This window comes from Drosophila subobscura, chromosome E (assembly GCF_008121235.1).
Source record: "Drosophila subobscura isolate 14011-0131.10 chromosome E, UCBerk_Dsub_1.0, whole genome shotgun sequence".
NCBI classification, from domain to species: Eukaryota; Metazoa; Arthropoda; class Insecta; order Diptera; family Drosophilidae; genus Drosophila; species Drosophila subobscura.
This window is the reverse complement of record NC_048531.1, coordinates 8509080-8535132: the sequence shown is the minus strand read 5'-3', so window position 1 is coordinate 8535132 and position 26053 is coordinate 8509080. Positions and strand designations below refer to the sequence as shown.

At 46.1% G+C, this 26053-nt stretch overlaps 1 protein-coding gene across 1 annotated transcript; it reads left to right on the top strand.

Annotated features, from left to right (window-relative positions):
* The first annotated feature begins 1204 nt into the window (after nucleotides 1-1204).
* Nucleotides 1205-23815, top strand: LOC117891071 (homeotic protein distal-less). Its single transcript, XM_034796244.1, has 7 exons — nucleotides 1205-2156; nucleotides 4114-4289; nucleotides 6302-6495; nucleotides 22638-22779; nucleotides 22839-22943; nucleotides 23011-23230; nucleotides 23338-23815. Exons 1-7 carry the CDS (start codon nucleotides 2026-2028, stop codon nucleotides 23354-23356), a joined length of 987 nt encoding a protein of 328 aa, XP_034652135.1. The 5' UTR covers nucleotides 1205-2025; the 3' UTR covers nucleotides 23357-23815.
* Nucleotides 23816-26053: the final 2238 nt, after the last annotated feature.

The window sequence follows — 26053 nt, the reverse complement described above, 5'->3', positions numbered from 1 at the left end:
GTTCCGTCTCCGGGCGACCGACTTTGTGAATGAAAAATGCCGCTCGAAATGCGGCCTGCTGTCGCCGGACCTGGCTACAAAGCGACACAAAGTCCAACAACAACTTTTTGGTAAGGACGCCATTTTGAATTGAATCTACGCGTGCGCTCTCACTCTCTCTTACTACTCCCTCGCTCTCGTTCGCTCTCTGGAGTTACAGTCGCAGTGGAGGGCGTGGCATGCGGCTCTGCTCTCTTTGTGTGCGTGTGAGGGCACAAGTGTGCGTTGGAGCAGGTGAGCAGATTGTCGGCCTGTTAGACAGGTTTACAGCTGCCAAGTGCGGCCACTGGATGGCGCCACGCATACCAAAGTGGAAAAAACAAAACAAATTTTGATGTTTCACAGAAAACTTTAAACTTGTCGCAGGCATTTTCAAATATTAAAAATTGCATAGTTTTTGAGTATATTTTGAACACCAATGCTATCATCACAAAAGGAAAATGTTCCCAATGCCAAAAGAAGTTGTTAAATGAAATAAGAATTTTCCCACATCTTTTGACGGCACCCACAAATCGGTGGGACAGTTTGAACCGAACCGATTTGAACCGAAAGACCGGCAACAGCAGAAGAAACAGACAAAATTACAGGTTCAACAATCAATTTAATAATTGAGACCTTTTGCATTTAATCAACATTATTTAAAACGTCAAAATATTTGCACTTTCCATGGGCAGCCAGGCCCTGCCCCCTCTGCCAGCCACCGCTGCCACCTTGGCCGAGCATATTTGCATACAAATGCTGAAGAGAGAGGCCCCCGCACCGAAAATCCCGAAAATCCGAATATGGGGGGCGACAGGCCACGCCTCAATACGGAGCCCTAGACCTAGACAATAGGCAGAAATGACAGACCAGACAGTAAAACGGAGAGTTACCCTCACCAACCCCCGGAGCAACTGGGCTTAGTGGGAAAATTGATGGTATTGGTTTGGTCCCAACACCACCAAATGCACACCGACACCAGGAACCGGTAACGCTACAAACGATTGGCGGTTACGAGCATCGCAGCAGCAGCCGTCCCGCTTCGACCCACGACCATCACCGAGCAGCTCGTGGTTGCTGTCCAGCTCGCACGCCACAGCCACAGAGCGACAAAGCGACAGCGAAACAAGTCGGACTCGGGCTCGGGCACAAACCCGGGCAGGCAGCGCGCAATCGCGACGCGGAGGCCTTACTTTGTTCGGCACTTTGTTCGAGGGCAGTCGTCGTCGGTCGTCGTCCGTTGCTGCTACCTGCTGCCGTCGTCGTAGTCTTTTGCGTCGGATCTAAAATCGAAAACAAAACCAACTTCATCGAGCACCGAGCCGATCTGAGAAGGGTTCCGATCCGTTACGTCGCGTTGCCGTCGATTGTGATTTGATTTGAGTTGATTTGCTTTGGATTTGAGTTTGAGTTTGAGTTCGAATTCGGAATGTTGCCGTCGCTGTAATCGGGAATACTGAGTGCTAAATCAAAAGCCAGTGCTGAATGAATGCACAGCCACAAATGATACAAGCTTCCTCCCCCCGTTCATGACCAGTGTGAAAAGTAATCAAAGATATATATAGAGAGAGAGAGAGAGAGAGAGAAAAAGAGATCAAGAGAAAGAGAGTGCAAAATAGAGTTAAAGTGCTAAAGAAAAGCGGATTGCTACCTCGCAGCTGGAAAAGGATTTACGCGCTCATAAGTTATACATAGAAACCCAAAGAGAAACCACGCCGAACTGAACTGCAATTAAAACTTTGTTTACGTGTAATTAAATCAATCACACACGCACACACACCCACACAAACACATAAGTCAACCAATACACACCCATTAACGAGTATCGCAAACATCGATTGAAGCCTTGATCGTTATCAGATTGTATCGGATTTCCTTGCCGCGGATCCAGCCACCAGAAAAGCCTTCAAAATTCTTGATAAAGTGGCCTCAATAGGCGCCAACACGCTCAATTTTACGGACCTAGGGAGCCCCTACGAGGGGCCTCCCAGCACACCCCAGTCGGGCATGGACGCTCCCGATGCCCCCCACACGCCCAAATACATGGACGGTGGCAACACCGCGGCCAGCGTCACGCCCGGCGTCAACATACCCGGCAAGTCAGCCTTTGTCGAGCTCCAGCAACATGCCGCCGCCGGGTGAGTGTCTCAGGATTGGACTCCATTTGGTTGGTGCACTCCATTGTCAGGGAGCTTATCGGAAGCTGAAAGATCTCTCAGGGAAATGTCAAGGATTGCCAAACTCAGAGCCGGAGTCTTTGACTGACTGCCACTCAAACGGGTCGACTCTTGCAACACTTCAGTTATCCGAATTCGATCTAATTTGTGCTGTAACCCAACCCAACCACACCCTAAAAGGAAACAACAAATGCTGGGAGTTAGGGCAGTACCTGGTTAGGCAAATTAAGTTTAGATAAAACCCATATTATTAATTGCTAAAAGTGGATATGAGAGATAGATATTTTAAAAAATGGGAGATGGATAGCACCACTTTTAAATGGATTATTAAAATATAATAATGGTTTTGATAGGAATATTCTATTAGACGGTTTTGCATTTTGCCATCAGATTTTCCTTTTAATTATTTACTGGAAGTGTTTTGTGACTTGCCTGCGAAATCTTTAATGGAATAAGAGATTTAACTCTTCTCTCTTTGGATTCTTTATGGGTATTTATCATTTGAAAGTCCATTTTAAAATTCGTTTAACATTTGTAGAGAATCATTAAAAAGCAGAATGCCGCTTACATTCCATAAATTATAAATATTCTTTTTGTGGAGTTTATGAAGGGAAAGCTTTGCAGTTTAATGAATAGGAAGTTGGTCGGATCGATCCCTTGTTGAGGTCTCGGCATTATTAGTTTTGATTAAGAAAATCACTTCAGTTGCACTTGCCGGCGTGCAGTTATGCTGGTGCCACTCGCTTCGAACGGAAGCCAAAAATAAATTCAATTAAGTTTAGTTGAATCTACTCCAGGCTCTGGCAGTCCATGTGCTAAATAAAGCGTGAGTTCCATGGGGTTCCCAACGCCATTCTCTTCATCATCATCATAATCGGCGAGGGTAGGTACAATGTAGAGACATATGTACATATGTATGCAAGTTCAGCATTATGTACTCCTGCTTACTACCGCCAATTGTTTTTCGAACGCACGATTCGATTTTTCATTATATGTGTACATATTTCATTGCATTCCCGGGTTTTTGCGGTTTGTTCCCTCCATGTTCTTCTGTCATTTCTCTTTCTCGGGCTCTGTGCGTGTTTAACTTCTGGGGTTTGGAATGCTTCGCTGGGCTTGCTTGGTCCCGGTCCCTGTCCCGGTCCCAGTCTCGGTCGCAGTCCGCAGGAGTTCTATCTCCCAGTGTCCGTTGCACCCTGTCCGCTTTCCGCGCTCCGTTGTGCGTTGCGGTTTCTGTTGCGTTTCGTCTGGCTTTTCGACCGGCTTCCGCTTCCGTGTTCCGTGTTCCATCGTCCGTGCTCCAGGGCCAAGAGAACATTGAATATTTGATGCAATTCGTTAGGAACCCTAGCATAATGCATGGGAACTCGCTCAACTGTTCCTGCCACAGAGTGTTAACAAAATATTTACCACAGGAGGGAAAAGAGCTCAAACCAGAACTACACAACCAAAAACCAAAAACTCTGACACTTGTATTGATTTTTCTTTGATATATTTAACCGCATCAAGTTCAGCTTTGGTTTTAGTTTTGTTTCTGTTTAAATGAAGTCATGGCAAAAGTTTGTGGGCTCCCTGAACGGGCCTAATTTTTTGTTGTGAAAGAAAAAGTTTTCGTTTCGACGCTTTTTGCATTAAACATGAAACATTTTAGGCTAATACTTTTTTCTGTTTTATTTTTTTTTCTGTGGTTCGTTGTCGGCGACGTTTGAATTTAATAGTGAAAAGTGTAGACAAAACACGCAAACTACACACATGCACATATCTCTGTATATGGGGAAAAATGGGAAAGGAAATGTTGCTGTGTCCCAACCATACACGATTCATTTATAGAGGATATCCTCTGAGGGACCTGTGCACTCTATTTTTACTGAACCATTTATTGATTTTATATAAATTTGACCTTTTTCTGCTCTTTCAGGTACGGCGGCATACGGAGCACCTACCAACATTTCGGTCCACAGGGTGGCCAGGACTCGGGCTTTCCCAGTCCGCGAAGCGCCCTCGGCTACCCGTTCCCGCCCATGCATCAGAACTCCTACTCCGGCTATCACCTGGGCAGCTACGCCCCGCCCTGCTCCAGTCCGCCCAAGGATGGTAAGTGACCCCGTGGCATCCCCCTCACATTCAAATCTATATTTTAAGGCCGCCTGCTGGGGCTCTTCTGTTGAGATCTTTGAGAGATCTCTTGGCAGCATCCTCTTCTATTTTTTGGCGACACTTCAGCTCGAGAGCGCGACGCTTCTCGAGTGCCATTGTTGTCTTCTTTAGCGCTGTTTTTGTTTGCCTGCTGATCTCGAGATTGACTTGTCTCCATTCAGTCTCCGAAACTCACAAACTCTTAAGAGATTTCAATTCTCTACAATATAATCTAAAGATAGTTTTGGCATTCCACTAAGGATTTCCTTTGTTTTACTTATGTACACATATTCCAAAAAGTTTGTCATTCGGCTTCTTCTTTACCCCTTCTCTTGGGTTTTCCTCTCTTATTTTATTTGAGATTTTCCTTGCTTTATTTGCAGACCTTTTTCTGTAGAATGTGTTTTTGGCAAATGTTGTTCCCAGTCTCAGTCACTGGCATAATTGCGCGCTTGACTGTGACAATTTGTTGCTGTTTTCATTGTCGTCGGTGCTCTCGCGTTTTGTTGTACAACTTTTTTATATTTTTTTTGCTGTTTCGATGCGTTTTGGTTGAGCAGTTTCTATTTTGTGAGTGAAAAGCAATTCGTTTTTGTTTTTGTGGCTGCCGGCTGGCCATTGTGGCTGGAGACAAACAGCAATGCGAATGCGAACGCCAACGCCACAGTGAGTGCCAGCCTCAGTGCCAGTTCCAGTTCCAGTCTCAGGCCCAGACATTGTCTTCCCTACGCAACGTTTGCCCAATTAACCTTGAGGCATCCCTGCTTGCACTTGAAGTTGCTTCAGCCTGGTCGGCCAATAGATCGGGCAAAACAGCTGATCGTTATCCGTATACATATATGCACACATGGTACAGCTTTAAGTATATTCTCCCTAGTGTTCCCGTTGATGATTCAGGAAAGTCCTACCACTCTCTCATTCTCTTTCTCTCTCTCTCTCTTGGCGAACAGTTGTTTGTAATTATAATTGCAGTAATTAGGCTTTCGTTTGGCGTAATTAATTACACCATTCTTTGGCGTAGTTGCCTGATGGATGAATGTGTGGCAGAGAACCGTTGGCCAAGAGCCGGAGCCCACCATTCACACACACTTCTGCCGACACTTCACGCACACTAGGGAGCCAGTGGCCGGGCTGACTAATGGGCCATTGGGTGGTCGACAATGACAATGATTGCTGCCATCTCTGTTGCACTGTTGCCACGTCTCTAGCTCTGGCCATTTTGTCATTAAGAGTGTGCAGCACGTGCTGACTGCTCGGGCGCCAAATAAATTCGGCCTACACACAGAGCACACAGAGAGACACACAGATACACAGGGAGACTCGAGGCACACACCTGTAACCATATTTGGCATTTAATAATAGTTTGGCGGCATCGTGTGTTATTTTTGAACAATTAGCAACGTCAACAGTCGGTGCAGCCCGCCGCTCATTGAACTTGAGCTCTACGTATCATAATCATCGCATCATCATAGTGCTGATGAGGAGGCGGCTGATGCCGATGCCGATGCCGATTCCGATCATGATGATGATGATACAGTGCGGAGTGCTTTGAACTTTCATTTCTGCAATTAACTATAATTCGTTGACATTTACAAGTTACTTAACAAATCAATATCGGAGTCAGAGCCGAAGTCATGAGTCTTTTCGTGATGTCTATGGGCTGACTGCAGCGGCAATTAATTCAGGTCCATAAATGTAACAGTTTCATGCATTCCATTCCATTCCATTCCATTTTATTCGTCGGGGGAATTTCCTCATAAATATGCATACGGCGCACACAATATACACAAAAAAGGGTTAAGTGTTCGACTTCCCCAAGCATTCTGCAGCATGCTCCCGCTCCACCCATGCCACAGCTCCATTCTGGCCATAATTTCATAGCCTAATTATAAATTCATCGTTGCAAAGTCGCTTGCCATTTACAGAGCCAGCCGACTGACGGTTTCCATGCCTTTGTTCGCTTTTTGCAGACTTTTCCATCTCGGACAAGTGCGAGGAGTCCGGCCTCCGGGTCAACGGCAAGGGAAAGAAGATGCGCAAGCCCCGCACCATCTACAGCTCGCTGCAGCTCCAGCAGCTCAACCGACGGTTCCAGCGCACCCAATACCTGGCCCTGCCCGAGCGGGCTGAGCTGGCTGCGAGTCTCGGCCTCACGCAAACGCAGGTGAGTTCAACTTTATAATCACATTAAGTTTCAAGTTAATCAATGAAATTAATAGACACTGTTGGAGTATACGAAGGATAATTTTGGGTCATAGATTCTGTTCTGTAAACTTATTAAAGTAAACTTTCCGCATATTTCAACTCTCAATCGATATTGCAAAGGCAGCTGCACTTTAATCAAGTGCATAGAGTTTGGTTAATTAACTTTATGCAACATTTCGCAAATTAGCTCTAGGATAAATTATTTTGCATACTCCTTATGAATAATTGCCCCTCCTACAATCATCAGATGGGGCAGCTATGTATTCCCCTGACTGTGGCAGCAATCCTTTTAGCCTTTATCTTGGCAGTTGGTTAGCATTTTTCAAATTGAATTGTTGACGTGCCTCTAATGTTGACTGACAAACGAGCAAAGACAACAGCCACAGAGACACAGCGTTGCAACAATAGCAAAAGCGACTTGCCTCCTACGCCTGTGACCCTCTCACTTGACAGACACACACACAACCGCACACAAAGCCACAGCTGCAGTCTCACATAGATACACTCATCCAACATGCAATGTGTAATACTATTATGCTCTTTTTTTTCTGTCGTTCCTCCACGTGTGTCAATGTCAATTCTATGAAAAGTTTCTGCTGCTGCTGCTGCTGCTGCTGCTACTTCGCCTTGTTCTCCAGCGCGGCAGAGGATAACAGCATTGTCACAGACAACACCCACCCAAGCCCCAATGCCCAGTGTACACCCCCGAGCCCCATTTTTCATTGCTTTTGTTTAATAGTTTTTCCCATTCGAGCAATAACAATTCGCACATAAAAACTATGCTAAAGAAGAAGCTAGCGGGGCACAAAAAGCTGTGAATGAGTCTCGTTTTTAGAGAAATTTATTGATAGTGGGCGTGGGCTTCCTAATTGAATTAGTGTGCCACAAAAGTTCATGTGCCCAGCCACAGTCCGGGGCAGTGGCAGTGCCACAGACAGAGATGGAGAGAGCGAGAGTCAGAGGGAGAGCCAGAATAATGTTGTAAAGAAAAACTTGTAAAACAAGTTGAAGACCCTGTGCCATACCTCTGTGTGTGTGTGTGTGTGTGTGTGTGTTGGAGTGTATCTGTGTTGGTTGCGTGGGTGTTGCTTCAACCGCAAGTTGTTTATCAAGATACATATTTGAATATCTGACAAGAGGCAGGCGCAGCGACAGAGGTAGAGGCAGAGGTACAGGCAGAGGGGCGCAGAGTCACTCAGTCTAGAACGGGCGTGCCACACGGCGGCTGTGTAATAAATTCTGCTCCAGAGTTTCCCCTCACTGGCCTGAGTCACCCCAGAAATTGTCTATACATATATAAAGTATCTATCCTATACATATATTTATAGCAAGAGGAAAGACGCTGATTTCCCCGAAAGCCGAGACTGTGGCAGCTGTCAATCGAGGCAACTAAACAAATAGCCACGCCCCTAGCGCCTGCAGCGACACAATCAATTTCGGTCTATCTTGGCCTGGCCTTTAAGGGGTTAAATAGTTGGCCAAAAGCATAAATTTATGACTGCACTTTAGGGTGCTACCAACTTTAGCTACACTGCGAAACAAAATGGGGTTGCTTCTGGAAACGAACTTAAAGTTATCTACTTGGATGGCATCTCTCTGGGTTTTCGCTCAGTGTAGCTGTAGGACCCTCTCCCCAAGGCTTTAGCTGCTTTCGCTTTCCGCAAGGAACACAACTTTTGGGCCGCGTGTTAATTAAAACCGCCCTCGCCATTTGAAGTGGCGGAAGTTTTTTATTGATTTGCCCGGCTCCCAGAGCCAGGCCAGGAGCTGGAGCAGGACCTGGCGATGGCCAAAGCCGGACCTTTGGCCACGTGGAGCCGCACAGAGGCTAGTCGCCGGCACACCACGCCAATGTTTGAGACGTGCAAACAGACCATTGTGCCTGGCCCAAAAGATTTATGCGTTACACAAACAGCAAACAGTTAGCGTACTGCAGCCCGAGCTTAATGGCCTTCAGCCACACACAGCCCGAGGGGGGTGCAGCGGTTCGGGAGGGGGCTGTTGTTTTTTGTGGGGCGTGTTATACAATTCGGTTTTTGTGGCCTGAGCGTTTGGCCTGACAGCAACTTGTCCGACTCAAGAGACACGTTCTAACACCTGCCAGGCAGCAGCAGCAGCAGCAGCAGCAACAAAAGCTGGTCTATATAAATAAATGTACATATTTATGTACTTATGTATGTGTGTATCTACATATGTATGTACATATATATAGTATATAATAAATGTGCATATACATATATAAATATAAGTATGCATATAAAATTATAGTATGTTAATATTACCGCTAAAAAAACTGTGGCACATTGCTTGCTGTTTTACAGCTTTTTTTTATAATTATGGTAATTTTATTATGATTTTTTTTGTAGTAGTTTCTGCTGTGTCTGTTGTGGCTGCTGCTGCTGCTGTATCTTCAGCCACAAAAAACTTGTTTCCAGTTGCATCTTTCACTCGGCCACTTGCTGTTCGTTTGATTTGAAAGTGCATCCGGTGACTGTTAATGAGCTGCGGACCCCCAGACCCCTGAGTATCTACTGTAGACATAAACATACACACATAGATAGAGACATACATAGGTACCAAAGTATAAAACAAAATACGAACAAATTCAGCAAATAATTAAGTTTCAATTAGAGCAAAATCTTGGCTACTGTTTGCCTCTAACTCTCTCTCTGTCCCCTCTCTGCTTGTTGCCACTTCGCCTAATTGAATAATTACATAGAACGGCTCTGAAACGATTGCCAAAAAGTTTTCAATACCCAAAAAAGAACGAACTGCACACTCAAATCTGACAGCGCGAGACAAAAGTGTATGAACAGAAACAGATCCCCTTCAACAGACTTCGCTTCTCTGATCTTTGTTCCCCTCCAAAAAACACAAAAAGAAAACCACAAAAATATTAAGAAGGTTAAATGAAATAAAAAGAATACAAAAATACTTTTAAACTGCGTGTTTATGAGCTCATATCGGCACATTTTGATCTGGTTCCCCGGCTGCAGCTCCTCTCGAGAAGGGCGCAACAGCCACGAAAGATTTGTAGGAGGCCACGCTGGCTGAAAACAAAGGATTTGGCAGACGAACTGCCAAAACGGCGCTTGTGGAAGCACCAAAAGGGTACACCATAAAAGCCCAGCAACAAAATGTTGGTACACAGTTTGCTATAAGAAATGATGGGGCTACAAAACAGTTAAGCCATTCTGTAAAGATTATCTTCCTTCAAATATCTGTCCATAAATGTAGGGAAAAAGTCTTCTCTATTTTGATATAATTTTACTGATATACCAACATTTTGCTTTGGGACTCAGCCACAGCCTCTGCTCTGCCGTGGCCTGTCTTCAAAAATCAACAACGCCTGCTTTATGTGTTCGACTGCAGCTGTGTGTGTGTGTGTGTGTAGTTCTGCGTCTGGGTTCTGTCTTTGTGTGTGGGGCTGCCGTTGCCGATGCCGTTGCGATCGCAGCTTTTGCGAATCTTTGGGCTGTCGCTGCTGCACGCAGACGCAGACGTCGCCCCTTGACGACGCAGCCGCAGCCACAGACGCATCGCCCACGGTGCACACCTTCGCTTTGTTGCTTGCCCCGGCTGCTGCGATAAGTCTGCTCCACCCCTAACGTGCAACGCCGTGGCCCATGCTCTGGAGCCTCTCAAAGGTCATGGACTCCAAAATAAGAAGAGAAACCCAAAAAGAAAAGGGGGAAAAAATGATACTTCGCTGGAATTTCAGGCCAAATAAAATACTTGTAACGAAATTAAAATTAATTTCCACATCAGCAACAGCAACAAAGAGCAAAGTCAGCGGGCGAGAGGGCGGGATAAAATAGAGAGAGAAAAAAAACTAGCACAACTTGATTTAAATAATACAAGTGTCTAGTTAGTATCAACGACTAAGCGAGAAAAAATGAAAAACTGGCTGACCGCATTTAAATGCTCTGTGGCCATAGAGCCTCAGAGCCGCAGCCCCTACCGCTGCCCCTACCCCTGCTCCAAGCGTCGCTGCTCACGTTCATTTATGCTGCGGTCTCCGCGACACAGAGGCACATCGTCGTGTATCAGTGATTGCCTGATTTACGCGAGCAATGTCAATTAAATTATGGCACATAATACAATGTAACTTAGTGGAGGCAGCAGCCACACTCACGTCTTAATCGCACGCACATTGCAGCAGCAGCAGCAGCAGAAACCACAGCAACAACAACGACAGCAGCAGCAACAGCAGAGCCCCACCACCACCAGCAGCAGCAGCAAACAACAACAGCAGCAACATCAACATCGTGCTGCTTCCTTGCCTCCCTATGTCGAAATTTTTGCACCGCCAGCTCTCGTAACAGGAACTTTGAATTAAGTTTGATCAATGCTGATGCTGGTACTACAACAGTGGCAGAGGCAGAGGCAGCGGCAGCGGCAGCTCGATGGCAGCAGCGACAGCGACGCGACAACAAACAAGTTGCTCAGCCATCAGAAATGATGCATGGCCCGAGAGACAGGCACGGGGCTCGTTTCTCAATTTCTCACCAGGCCTCCTCTCTTTCTATCTCTCTCTCTTCTTCTCTGTTTCTCTGACCGCATTTGCATCTTGAAGAGAGCTTAAACTAATGCCTGTCAAACGATACAAGTATTGGAGGGTTCAAATATATAGAAAATTGGTTAAGAGTTATATTTGGAGACTCAAACAAAAGATGCAGAGGGGCAGGGACTCATAACTGAGTAGAAAAAGATATCAAGGAACCTGGGTAGGCTCGTGCCAGTAGCAATAAGTATGTGTAGAGATTGTAGCTACGAGTTAGAGTGCTTACGTGCTGTCGGCACCATCTTGATGGCAGTTGACATAATTCGTTGTAACATGTAGAGATCAAACACACACGGAGATTGACCCACAAAGCGTGCCAAAATGCACAGAAATGAAAGAAAAAACGAGAATAACATCTCCAGGCCAGACCCCATCCGATGACCGTTTATAGCTTCCTCTAGCCATTAGCATTCGACCATCAACTCCATTCTCCACAGACCCCATCAAGTTGCCACACAACTTGTGGATTGGATCGGCTTGGCTTGGCTCGGAACGGAACGGATCCCTGCTGGTGTAAGCAAGTTTTGCGTTTCATTCACAATATTTTTGCAGCTTTCAAAACGCCAAAACTGGTCACAGTCACAGCATCAACATCGGCCGCCGCCTCAGACCCCAAAGCCAGCCCCATCCGTCAACGATTCGATCAAAATCATTGCGTACAGAAATGCTCAGGAAATTACAAAATTGGGATTGTGGTAGAGGGGAGAGCCGGTGGCAAGTGACCGTTATTAGCCGGGCCAAGTGAGAGTATTCAAATAAATAACATTTTATGATTATTGCTCATAGCTGGAGTGCCAGTGGACCAGTGGAGGCACGGAGACACGGCGACACGGCCGCTCTATTGGCCAACAATGCGAGTGTTACTCGGGGGTTGAGTGGGCCAAGACCCGACAAGGCTGGGTTAATTACGGTCTCGTTGCGTTGACACACCGCGGAAAGGTAGCCCCAACCCAGCCCCAAGGATGCATTTGGTCTGAAGATTTCTCCGATGCGATAATAATAATAATTATTATTTTATTACCAAGACTGCGCACTCCGTCGTCGTCGGGCTGAACCTCAACTGGTTTCTGCTGCGGTCTCTGAGCAGTTACAACCGAAGACGATGATGATAATCATAATGATGATGACAGGATAGCCCCGCTCTAGTGGGTGGTTGGCCAGAGCGCGTCCCGGTTCCTGTCTCATATTATAATTGGTTCTCAAATTTGCAGATACTCGTATCGAGCGGGTTGAGCGCCACCCCAACCCCCTGAACGGCTGCACTTGTTGGCCTTGTAAATGCGATGCCAATTAGCCGGGCTCGAATATCCTTGCTACCACCACCCAGAAACCTAAGGCCCTGTTCTCTGACACCAATTACTGAGGGATTTGTCCAGAGATAGTTTCACTGGCACTGAGAGAGCGAGAGCGAAGGGCAGATCGGAAAGCAACTTAGCTCCGGATTTTCCTTCGAGGTTTTCCCCCCCACAGCAACAATGGCAGACAACCAACTTTTAACGCTTGGTTAACTCCCGGGTCTGTCGTTGTTTTTGTTTAATTTTTGTTTTTTTTCCACTCTTTTGTTGTTTTCCAGCATTATCATGATCTCGCTGTGAAAATGCATAGGAAAATGCTGTGTGTAAGCGACAAATAATAGTCAGTTGACCATGATTTCATTTTGCTGACTCGAACAGAAACTGGCTACAAAAAAAGACAAATAATATTTAAATTACAATCCCCGAACCCCAAACCCAACCCCAACCCCAGACCCAACAAAAAACCAAAACGAAACCCCTTGAAAAGAATGCGCTTATATAAATTGCACAATTAACCGCCACACTTTTTTGTTAGCGTTTTTCCTCCTAGTTTTGTTTTGTCATTATCTGACTGATGGGATCTGACCACAAAAATGATTTTTACATAGTCGAGAGGGTCGGTGGTCGCCAGTCGGTAGGGTCTGGTCTTCACTTAATTTTGCCTCCACCAGATAGATGGGGGACCTGGGCGATGGGAGGCCCAGGCCCAGGCCCAGGCACAGGCCCAGCCATGTGGAAAATGTGTTCCTTCAATTGCCCTTTGATGGGACCTCTTCACGGGCAATGGCCATAATTGGGAGCATCTAATTGAGGTCGGGTGGGTAATTGAAAGTGCAGTGAGTTCTAGGGGAGTTCTAGAAGTCGTAGTTCCAGTAAGACTCAAACTTACGGATATGGCTGGCTGGCTGGCTGGCTGGCTGGCTGGCTGGCTATCTTTCCCAAGCTATGACCCGCTGGCGGTGCTTCCCATACAACACGTGATATCTACTCTCAGGCATTTGCTATTCTCTTTTTTTCTCTTTAAGCAGAACCGCATAAATATTAAACAAGTTTCGGGGTTTTCCCCTGGCTGCCGCTGCCGCTGCCACTGCCCCCAGGCCATAGCTGCAGCCAGCGGAAATCTTTTACGGTTTGGCCAAAAAAGTTAGTCGATCTCGGCTCCTCCCTCTGGCCATCAAAACCCAATGACATAACTAGACAAAGTGCACAAGCGACTCTTACTGTCACTTGCTACAAAGCCGAAAAACTAAATTAAAATATGACTAATATTTTGCAGTGACTGTAAAAAGCGTTTTAGACATAATACACTGAAAGTACAGCAGCCACAGCAGCGCTGACTAAGTCGGGTCTTGCTGCAGCTCTGGAGGAACGAGGCTTTAGATACTCTCGGCAAGGCTATAAAATGGTCATTAGATTGGGATTATATTTGTCTTAACTATGTACAATCGGGATTACAGGGGATTACCATTATTCTCTCCGATGCAAAGTTGAAGTGAAAGTGGCAATACCCTCTATAAAGGGTATATATGTATGTATGTACAGCTGTACATATGCTCATACTTATTTTTCGTACACGCCTCTCCGTCCGCGTCCACCCCTTGGGCAACAACTACTTGGAATTGCACTTGTTGTTGCCGTTGTCGTCATGAGTCGCCGCTGCCGCTACCGCTGCTACTGCCACTGCTGTGGCGTTGTATCTGTATCTGCTAGAATCTCACCTTGACAATTTCTGATCAAATGCTGCCGCCGATTTATTGTTGAACAATTTTCGTACGTCAGCTGCTGCTGCCACCGCTGCTGCTGCTGCCTGCCGTTGCTGTTGCTGTTGTTTCACTTTTTTTTTCATCATAACTTTTCTGCCGCTGCTGCTGGCTGTGGCTGATGGATTACAAAAGTTGAACTGAGTCAGTGTTTCAGCCGCGAATTAGAATTACAAAATTTCAAGGCTTTGCAGGTGAATCAAAATGCGCAAAAATTCTCATTCGCATTCGCAGTCGAAGTCGAAGTCTCAGCCTCAGCCTCAGTCGCATTCACAATCGCATTCACATTGCATGCCATTCAGTCAGAAACACAACAAAAAACCAACTTTAAACGCTGCTTTGGGGCGTTTTTTCAGCTTTTTTATACCCTCGGCACTCAAAGGGTAGAAGGGGTATGCTGTATCGAATGTCTATCTGCTCATAAGAGCCCCTTTTATGAGAGTCATGTTTCGATGGAGAAGGAATCTCTCCACTTGCTGTACCCAAACCCGACGCATCTTCCGAATAGCGGGTATCTTTTAGTCGGAATACCAATTGCCAGGCCAGTTTCAGTTTTCAGCTTTAGTTGCTGTCCGTTTGCGTCTGCTGCCGTTGTTCGGCTGCTCGGTTGTTCGGTTGTTCGGGGCTTGTTTCAATAGTTCACAGCGCGCTGTGTTAGCTGAACATGGGAACAGTTTCCGGATTTGACAACGACAATTTGTTGCACAATTGTTGGCCGCGAACAAGGGAAAACAAACGCTTTAAGAAGTCCAAATCCGAGTCCGAATGCGATGCCAAAGCTGGGTTCGTCTGGCTTGTCAATAGCTGCAGGCCGGATGAGCGTCATCTCAGCCCATTCTCATCTCATGGGCTCCTGCCTCCTATACCCGAACCAACTCGAGCAGGCCTCTTTAATTGTTTCTGTGAATACGCAAGCTCAAAATGGCAAATCGAGGCACTTCTCTCTGGCCAGCTAAGCACTAATTGAGTTAGTATAATGCTCGATTTGTCCTTGGCTCAGGCTAACTTTGGCAGTTGGCATGCGGCTGCACTTGTCACTTGTTTTAGCCAGAATCTCAGCTGAGACCTCAGTTGTGTCCAGGCCTAAGACTCTCTGTCTCTGTCTTGGCTCTGCCTCAGGATCCGTTACCAATCTAAACCGGCTAACAACATAATTAATATGATTTTAATTTGAGTTCATCTCAAAAACTCGACTGAAAGCTGTTGAAATGCTGCGCTCGGCGATTGAGCAATCATCGCAGAGAACTGGCTCTATGGACAATGTCTATATAGAAATTAGATCAATATCTTTATTTATATACTTATAGTATATATCGATGGCTATTGGAATTGTTTGGCTCCTCGTTGGCGTTTCTCATTAACAGCAGCGCTCGCCAGCGATCGCATCGCGATGTCTTCGTTCCAGTCCAGTCCAAGTGCAAGACCAAGACCAGCTCCAAGTCTGAGCATCCAGCGCTACGTTAATTGCTATTAGAGCGGCTATAGAATAGGCAGGGGGATATGCTGAGGTTGCTCAGCTGCTCTTCCAGTAGCAGTAGCAGCAGTATCCGTGGCAGTGGCTACCGCCGGTTGCCGGTTGCAAGCTGCCTTTTAGCCATCCTCTTGCCTTGCTTAATTGCATATTTATTGTTTATTAAGCAGAGTTCTTCAACCGCCAGCGGAGCTTCATAACTAGCCACTGGACACACTCTCCGAGAGTGCACCTCCCTCTGCTGGCAATCTTTTCCATCTCCTGCTTTTCCCTCATCTCATTCACTTTTTACGCACTGCCTATATATGCATAAATTAATGAATCTAGCCAAGATCGCTTCCAGCTTCATTCATGGCACTCTGGCGACTCTATCTATGTATAGTATGTGCTCTGCCACCTCCCCCTCTCTCTCTCCATCTCTCTCTCTCTCCATCTCTCTCTCTCTCCGCTGACTTCATTGATAAAGATCAATGGCATAGCAGTGCATGGGACATGGCTGCATGCTGCCCCCTGGGGGAATCACTCGTAGAGAGCTGAGCACCGGCGGTGACCCAAAAATGGTCATCAGACGGCATACTTTGCCTCTGCAATGAGCCCCAGTGAGCCCCACTGAGCCCCAGTGAACTTTCGCTATGCAGGAATCCATATAAACCATCCATACAAATGGGCCATTAATTTGTTTGAGCAGCAGCTAGGGCTGGAATGGTGTACGGTAGCTGCCCCACGTGCGTGCCACAAACGAGCGGCTGCCACAAGTCTCGCCACGTTGCTGCGGGGTCAAAGCTGCAGCCCATCCACGTGTTTCAACTCTGAGCGATGCTGCTGCTGCTGCTGTTGCTGCTGCTGCTGATGATGTTGCCGCATCGATTTGCTTTCAATTTGTTTGGCGGCGACTCGGTTCAGGCCGTGCCGTGCTGGGACCGGACCGGATCGGACTGGACCGGACTGCACTTGGGGCACAGGCAGTGTTAACGTGCGTTCATTTTGAGTTGAAGCTGGAGCTGGAGTTGGAGTTGGAGCTGGAGTCGGGGCTCTAGCTGGGTAGCAGATTCAAGGCGTTGTTGCGTTGTTGGCCTTGAAGCCTTTGAGCGTTTTTTGTCGAAACTCTGTTGCTGTTGCTGTAGCTGCTGCCGCTGCCTGCCGCTTTCCTTTCTACCGTTTTTTCTTAAGGTTTTTTTTTCGGGAAGGCGTTGCCCAAAACAGCCCGCAACGATTTTATTTGGAAATCACTTTGGTTGCACCTCTCTGGGACGTAGCCAGGGCTCGGGCGAAGGTTTCTGTTTGCTCAGCTTGCTCAGCTCTCCCTCGCGCTGTCCCTCTCATGCTCCACTGCTATACATATCTCCCTCTTTCTGGCGGCTCATGCTGCTAACAAGAACGAAAGACTTAAGCAGCGAACTTGAACTAACTTTTTAGCATGTGGCTTTGGCTTTAATGAGCTGAAAGTCGAAGCTGATGTTGAGGCTGGAGCTGGAGCTGCGGTTGGGGCTGCGGCTGGTTCTGTGGAGCAGAGTGTGCGTGACACTTGACTCTAGGGCAGGTCCGAGCTGGTACTGGTACAGGGACAGGGACAGAGACAGGCACTGGGACAGGGGCACACGGGAAACACAAAAACCTTTTCAAAAGAAAACTTTTTTTTAGTTTTTGCCACGACATGGCATTGTTGTATATGTTTCGAAGTCATTGCCTGCCTCGAGGCGATTGTTGTTGCTGCTGCTCGCTGCATTCAAAATTATAAACAAATTTTTGCTGTTGCTGTTGCTGTTGCTGTACGCTCCACGTATAACAACAAACAATCGCATGCAATGTACAAATTTTCCGGGCACAATGAAAAACGCCACCGACAGCAGGCAGTAACAGCAGCAGCAGCAGCGGGAGGCAGCGGCAGCAACAATGAGGAGAGTTTATAATAACAATAATAAAATGAAAATGCTACGGCCGGCAAGTTGCGTAATCCGTCAACCATGGCAGTCAAAAGAGCATAGAGAAGAGGGACAGGAGAGGAGAGGAGAGGAGGAGTAGAGATACAAGTAGAAGAGGCAGCAGCAGCAGAAGTTGTGGAAGAAACAGTCTGTTGATGTGGCAGGGTAGGATGGTGGGTGATGGGCTGAGATTTACTGGGTCCCATTTTGGAGGCCTTTCAGCACACGCAACAATTGCCGATGTTCCAGCAACAGCAGCGCCGGCAATCTCAAATTTGCAATCGGCAATTTGCAATTTGTCGGACGGCGGACGGTGGACGGTGGACGGTGTACGATGGAAGCCAGACGACGAGTGAGTTATACTGCCCGAAAGCACTTGTTGCGCCAACAAACTTGTATGGGCAGCTTCAGCAACTTGAAAACGGAGACTACAACAACAGCAGTTTCAGCACCAGCAAAGACAGTAGACTCAACAACAAAAGCTATAGCGGTTTCAACAACAGATGCAACAACAGACAGCGCACTATTTTCAGCAGCAAACACACAACTAGGACTACAACAAAAACAGCAACAACTTCACCAACAAAAGCAACAAATGTTACTTCAACTACAACAACATTATAACAACAACAACAACAACAACAACAACAACAACAACAACAGCTACCTGCCATCGTCGGCTGCTGACGAACAACTTCAGCGACAAGATCATAAATCAAAATTTTTATTTTATTTTCGCGCAGCCCCAACTCCCCCGTGCCCAGCAGTCTTTTACCCCTCTCCGTCTCTCTCTCTCTCTCACACTTCCTCGCACTCACACACGCTCTATCTGTTATTTGAATTTTTATGATTTTCGTGATTTTTTGTTGGCTCTTTTTTTTCTTTTTGCATAAATTAAAAATTGCCGCGCGGGTTGCGCGCGTTTTGCTGGCGATTGCAGTGCGATTACAACCGCTTGTCCAGGTGGCGCGTGCTGGAAGCGTCTCAGAGGAAAGTTGCTGGCCATTAAAGTTAATAGAGAGGCAGGCGGAGAGCAGGTAGAGCCAGAAGTTAAACGAAAGTGATCACAGGCCGCTAATCTAACACATCTAACAGGGCGTGAGCGGGATGTAACTTTCAAGTGCGGATAGAAGTTGAATCTGATGCTGAAGCTGAGTGTACAATTGGCGCCTGCTGATCGGGAATCGATAATCGGGGAATCAGTGTACCGGCTAATCCGCCTGCAGCCCATTAATCAACGGCTAAGACAATGCCCCGGGCCGGGCCGTAATTCAAAGCTGCCGCTGAAAGAAGCCGCCGAAAATTGTTTTTCATGTTAACCGCTTTGGCCAGCAAATTGAAATTTCTCGCACCAAAAATGTGCAGCAAAAATGCTAAAATCTTGTTGCACGGAATTTATGAATGAAAACCAAGGCAGCAAGCAGCAGCCGGGGCAGCCGCAGCGGGGGCAACATCAGCAAACATAACAAGCAACAAGCTGAGAACAATGAGGGGAAAACTCTGTTTGGTAGCCATAAATTTGTGGCAACAAAACTGAGACCATTTCATGCCTCGCTATGTGCTCTTGCCATTGCTGTGTTTGCTGCTATTGTTGTTGCCTCTGCTGCTGCTCGCCGGGAAAAGCCATAAACATTTTTGTTGCTTTTTAGTCAGACATCCTCCCCGGTTCGAAGTGGAAATGAATTTGCTTGAGCAAGTCATCAGGCAGGAACCACAGACACTCTAGAAGAAGATGGACTCTAGGCTGGAGCATCATTCATGGATAATCCAATCTCAGCTTTGGTCAATGCTTCACCAGTCCAGGCTACACTTCTTTCTTGCTAGAGAGTATCCGCAGACATTATCCCATGGTTTATTTTTTTGGGGCGTTGTGGCTGTCATTAGGCGGAGGCATCCGTGTCCGAGGCCCTGTCCAGGGCTGTCTTCTCTATTTGCTGGCGCAGTGTAAATAAAGATGTGTGAGGAGTTCCCCCATATTTATGCTTTGACAGAGGGGGCGTGCAGCTCGCTGGGCGATGATTTATCAGGGAAAAGCTGTGAAATGTTTCCGAGGAAAATGCAAATGGAAAAGCCTTTTTCGGCCGGTCTCTCGCTCTCCCACACAAATCAATCGATGGCCGAATGGAGGCCAGATGAAGTTATTAGAGTTTTCTGGGCAATTGGCTTATCTGTTTCCCACGTTTTAAATGCTCAACTGTCAAATGAATTAGAGTCTGTCTCGAGAGGGGCGGAGTGCCTGGGGTTGGGGACACATTTGGCAATGCCCGGCGAAACCAGTTAACAGCCACGCAGGTGTCTACCACTCTCTCACTCTCTGTGTACCCCTTCCCGCCTTCCCCTCAGTTCCCCTGCTTATATACGTATCTTTTGTGAGTAAGTTTTATCGCTCGAACGGCAAGTGTTCACAATTAGAAAGCCCACAACAGTCAGCGGCAGCCCCAAGTGGTGTCCACTCTTCGCCTTACCTCAGCATCATCTGTGCTCCATCATCATCATCATCATCATCATTGCGATCGTCATCGTATTTTACAGTCCACTTCCACTTGGCTGGAACTCTGGCCGAAACACTGGCTGAAGGAGAAGCGCGTTCCCGTCGTCATAAAACTCATCTGTAATCTGCCTCCAACTAGATGTCCGACTGTGTCTCTCAGGCCCGAGTCAGACTCTTGGCTAGCCAGCCAGCCATCAATTCTGCCTTTGACTGCATAAATTATATGCCAAGTGACATATTGCGGAAGTGATCAAGCAAGTGTCTGACCATCTGACCATCTGACCAGCCGCTCGAAGTGGGTTAAAAGGATAATGCCACAGAGACGACTTCGATCTGTTGTCTGCTGCTGTTACTGCTGCTGTTGTGGCTGCTGCTGCTGCTGCTGTTTCTGTTGTGGCTGCCTCAAGTTGACACAGTGACATGCTAATTTCTTGCTGCTTTTTGCCATATTTGTTCATATGAAAGTGGTACAAATTCAGAGCCATGCAAAGAGAGAGAGAGAGAGAGAGAGAGAGGAGACACAAGTGCCCGCAGACAGACGCAGACGGTGGGACACCATAAGGCTGATTGACATTTGACAGACTGTCTGAGATCTCCCAAAGACACTTTTACTCTCATGCAAACTCTTTTCTGCCCCTCTATTTTTCGCAGTGTTTCGCTTTTTCGCAGGGGAACTTGTTGAGTTGATATTTCATGTATATCTCGTTTGTATATCCATTTACATTTACTCATATAGATGTGTACTTTTTTGTTGAGATTTTTGTAAGCTGACAATTGAGAGGCTGTTGGCCATTAGTTTTGACATTTGCTTAACTTAGTTTTAGCGCAAAACGACGAACAGCAAACCAGAAATGTGTAATACTGAGCAGAGGAACATTTTTGGGGGCCATATTTAACCCGAGTTCAGTTTTTGGGGACTGCTGTTTGGCTGCAAGGAGAACCTCGACAATATTTGATCATTCAGCGCAGATTTTTCGCTTGGCCTCCCTTGCGTAACAGCTATACACATGTACATACATATCGTATCTGTATAAAGGAACACCTACAAATGTACTTATTAAATGTTTAGTATTTGAAATCTTACCAAGTTCATGCCTCCCCCAAAAACCAACAGCGATCAAGGCTCTGCTTTGACTTGTCTTTAGTTGTTGTGCTTTTCCACTAAATGTATCTAGCCCAAGAGCCCAGACTCACAAAATGCTTACCGCTTGATTGAGCACTAAAATGAAATGGAAATGAAGATTTTATTTGTGGATTTCGGCTACCGTTCGTCGACGAAGCTGAGGCGGCGCAGGGGCACTGGGGATGCCAGTGTCAATGATCCGACAATGGATTACCTCAGCCCCCCATCAAACATCCGACAACAGTCAATTCTGGTGGCTATCGGCTAATTGAAATCGATGGCCCAGGCCTCCAGCACACAAGCTCGCGCTCATTGTGGAATGCACATAAAGACCGAATCTCCTCCAACTGTTTTTATGGGCTGGAAAAAAAGCGAAATACACAAAATAGTAGCTAAAATAAAATAAAACATGAGCCAAGTCAGTGAAATTTGCCAAACGTTGGAAAATAAAAGCGGAGCTTGGAGCGGCGGCGCTACAAAAATCCAACCAACCGCGAAGAACGACCTTGAGCAAGTCTGGCCGGGCAAGTTTATATACATAGCTGTATCTATATACATATACATAGATACAGCACGAGCACGGGCAGATGCAGATAGACTAGTACATGTGCGGCACAATGTGGACGGACGCCATGCAAGATTGCAGGCAGCAGATTTGTATCTACAGTTAAGAGTGCGCATAAATAGCATTAGAGACGCGTCGTTGTGGCCTGATGCTTGCATCTATATTTAAACATACTCGCTCGCAGATACTTCTGCTTGAGTCACAGCTCAGACTCAGACTCGCTGTGGGATATCTTGGGGCTGGCTTTCAAAAAAGTGAAGTGCTCCGCCAGCTCACAGCTCAGCGCACAATTAGTTCTACGAGCAGTTGGAGCGGGAGCTGGAGCTTTAGCTGGAGCGGGAGCGGGAGACACTCAAAGATGAAAACTGAAAGTACATTTTGGCCGTTGGCTCAAGTGTCTGCTTTGCATTTGCCCCAACAAAGATACGAGTTTCTCGGGCGATAAAATACATTCGATTAAGACATGTGTGTTAGACTCTCAGTTGCCTTTATGTGTATCGCACGCTGCCAAAAACTATAGTTTATAGAGCCATTTTCCTGCCAGCTGCTTTTCACGACCATTCACTCGTAATTGTATATGAAAAGCTGTTTGAGAAGCAGCCACCTCCCCTTCCCATTCCCTTTCCCTCTTTTGCCATAGTTTTTATGGTTGTAATCGTATCTCTGGCTGTGGCTGTATCTATTACTCGGGTTCTGCTCTGGCCTAAGGATGCTGTCGATACGCATTAGCGTGTTCTAGCACTAGCCGTAGACAATTTCATTTGCATTTATCGCTATTCACACGCTGATCAAATAAAGTGCGACTCACGCTGACGTCGACACTCACCATTCGGCGTCTAATTAGCGATGATTCCCCCCACTGGCCGAGCCTCATAATGATCAACTCTTTTCCCCTTTTTCTGTCTTGCAGGTGAAAATCTGGTTCCAGAACCGACGTTCCAAGTACAAAAAGATGATGAAGGCCGCCCAGGGTCCGGGCACCAACAGTGGCATGCCTCTGGGCGGAGGTGGCCCCAATCCTGGTCAGCATAGTCCCAATCAAATGCACAGTGGTGAGTAGTCCTTGTCCCTCTAAAGGGAATCAGCCACTAAAGGATCTCTTTTCTCGCAGGCGGTAATAACGGCGGCGGCTCAAACAGCGGCTCCCCCTCACATTATCTACCTCCCGGACACAGTCCAACGCCATCGAGTACGCCCGTGTCCGAGCTATCACCTGGTAAGTGGCATCTGCCCTGATGTCTCTCCTTCCACTTGGCTTTAACCCTTTGACCCTCCCCTTTTAGAATTCCCACCTACGGGTCTCAGTCCGCCAACGCAAGCGCCGTGGGACCAGAAGCCCCACTGGATCGACCACAAGCCGCCACAGCAAATGACGCCGCAGCCACCTCATCCAGCGGCGGCAGCGCCACATCCGCAGTCGCACCACCACAACCCGCCACCCCAAATGGGTGGCTACGTGCCCCAGTATTGGTATCAGCCCGAGACGAATCCATCATTACTAACGTGAGTGTTACACACCATCTTAGCTGTAACCTATATCCCATAGAGTCGCTCGAGAATGAAGCTAACCAACTCCTCTGTTACCTTTTTTTGCTCTGTGCAATCCACAGCGTTTGGCCGGCGGTCTAACAGCATCCGAGCACGCTGCCCTCGGCTGCCTGGATGCAGCATCATCACCACCACCAGCAGCAGCAGCAGCAGCAGCAGCAACATCAGTCGCATCTCCACCAATCCTGTTCAGATCTGGGTCTGCAGCAGCACCAGCACCAGCATCAGCTGCAGCTAGAGCTCCAGCAGCATCGGCAGGACTATGCCAGCGGGACGCTGGGCGGTGGCGGTGGCGTGGGCGTGGGCGTGGGTGGGCCAGTGCATCACACAATATCTTAGCCAATAACGAAACCATGATAGCAACCTGTAAAATATCAATGAAAAAACAATTGACAAAATCCAACACAAGGGAAGAGCAGAGTGCAGAAGAGAAGAAAACTTAAAAGCTAAAGCGAGAATTTTGTACATTTTAAAATAATATAAATATGTTTACCAACGTGAATAAAGTCGTTCTAAACTTTAGTCTAGCTACTATCTAAACACACACACAAATACAAAATCTATAAAACGAAACAAAAAAAAAACAAGAAAAACACAACTTAAAAACATTCCTCAAGAGAAACACACACAAAAACACAGCAGCAAGTATGAAACGTGTCCTTTAATTTTGTTTAATTTAGCAAATTAACTTATGTATAAACCTATCTATATATATGAAACAAAAACATAAACTACACATATATATAGTGCGCAACAGAAGCAACAAAATACAAAAACAGAAAAGCATTAAAAAGTAAATCGTAAATAAAAATCAAATGAAATTAACACAAAAAAAAAAGAAATCAGCTGTTGATCTTAAGAGTTTCTTTCGAAATATTTTGTTCTTGTGTAGAAAATTCGAAATAAAACGAGCAACAAAAATCAGTAAAATCAGATCTCAAATGCAAGAAGAAGAGTTCCCCTCGATTCTCTCAACTATTTTTTTGTTTGTTTGTAGTTTTTTGCCCTTGTTTCTTTGATCCCACAAAAACTGCACTTGGAAGAGGACCCACACCCACACCCACACCCACACCCATGCCCATATCCCTACCCATTCACCACCTTCGTTCACTTAATGTGCAATAATAATATTACTATATTGTTCCCCCTTTTCTCCAAAATACCACTTGAATTGTATTGTACACTTGTGTCTAGACCACAATTGAATCGCTAATCCAATAATCGTTTGGCATCTCCATCCCAGTCGGAATGGAAATGGAAATGGAAATGGGAACATGAATTCTGTTTCTTAAATGCTATTCGATGCGATGTGATTCGATTCGATTTTGAGCTTGCTGTAGCTGTAATTATGGATTAATTTTAGTTGTAGATTATGAGCGGTAGTTAGTGCGTGTGTTTCACTCTAGTTTAATTTATACCAACAGCAAAATTAATTCATAATTAATTCATAGTTTAACATTTAAAGTGCGTGCGTGTGTGTCTGTCTATATTTGTGTATAGGTATGTGTAAGATACTGTTTGTGCGCGTGTGTGTGTGTGTGTGTGATTGAACTGTAAACTATTAAATGATAGAGAAACAATAAATTAGAAAGTGAAAGCAAATAAAGTAAAATTACGTTTCAGAAAACACACAAAAATCAAATTCATAGAAAATCTGAAAGGAACAAAAACATAATAAATAAATCATGTGCTAGCATTTAATTAATTAGTGTTAATCTAGTAAATGGCAACAAAAATGGTAAAGCCTAGCGATTCGTTTGCCCCTCCCCACCCTGCCTCTATATGCCCCATTCCTTTTCCTCCTTAATTTTAAGCAATTAAAGTTATTTTAAAATCGAATCAAACAAATGAAAATAAACCCGAAAAATACAATAAAAAATATATAAAGAACATTTTAATAAAATTGTGAAAATCATGATGAAAAGGCTGGGGCAGGGGGAAGAGGGCCACTTTCAGGGACATTGGCTGTCATTCAAGGCAGGAGCAGGGAAAGATGCCACACATTAATGCATTACACTTCAAAAAGTTAAGTGGCCTTCAACGGATGAGTGTGTGTGCGGCGTATCTGTGCATCGGTGTGAGGGTGTGTGTGTGTGTGCGAGGGCGGAAGGAAGCGCGAAAATCTGTTCCATTAATCATAAAAGAACGCAACAGGATATGCTCGAGGCTGGCAGGCTTTTACAGGCTCAATGAATGGTTCCATTATGTCCTCAAGGCAGCATCGTTTTGCAGCAGACCCAAAAGTGGAGAGAGAAACAGATACAGATACAGATACAGTGCGAGTGGAAGCTGTGCATTATCTTCTCATAGAGTGTGGCATTCCCTTGTTACGCACTGACTCGTTGCACAATTAGCTAGGAAAACACATTTCAGCAGCAGTATCCACACTCGCACTCGCAGAAGTATCTTGCAGTCCCTGAAAGTGTCTCCAAGCTGGGAATGTCAATCACACATTTTGTTGGTTTAGTTTTAAGCTGAATTCCAGATTCACTCAGCCCTCGGCAATCGAATGGCACATAAAAAGCACAGCCCAATGGTTGGACAGACAGGACAGGCTTCAGCTGTCGCCTTCTGTTGGTTATGTTGGAGGCCCTGAATGGTACTGGTCCTGGCACTGGCACTGGCACTGCTGGCCCTCAGCCTCATTAAATCAACACCTTTTCGACCCGGACCCTCAGAGACAATGGCCAAGAAGAGGAATTTCAGCTCGAAAGAGGATTTTTGCATTTGGGAACGCTTTTTGCGATTTCAATTTAAAATCTCCGACAAGAATTCGCG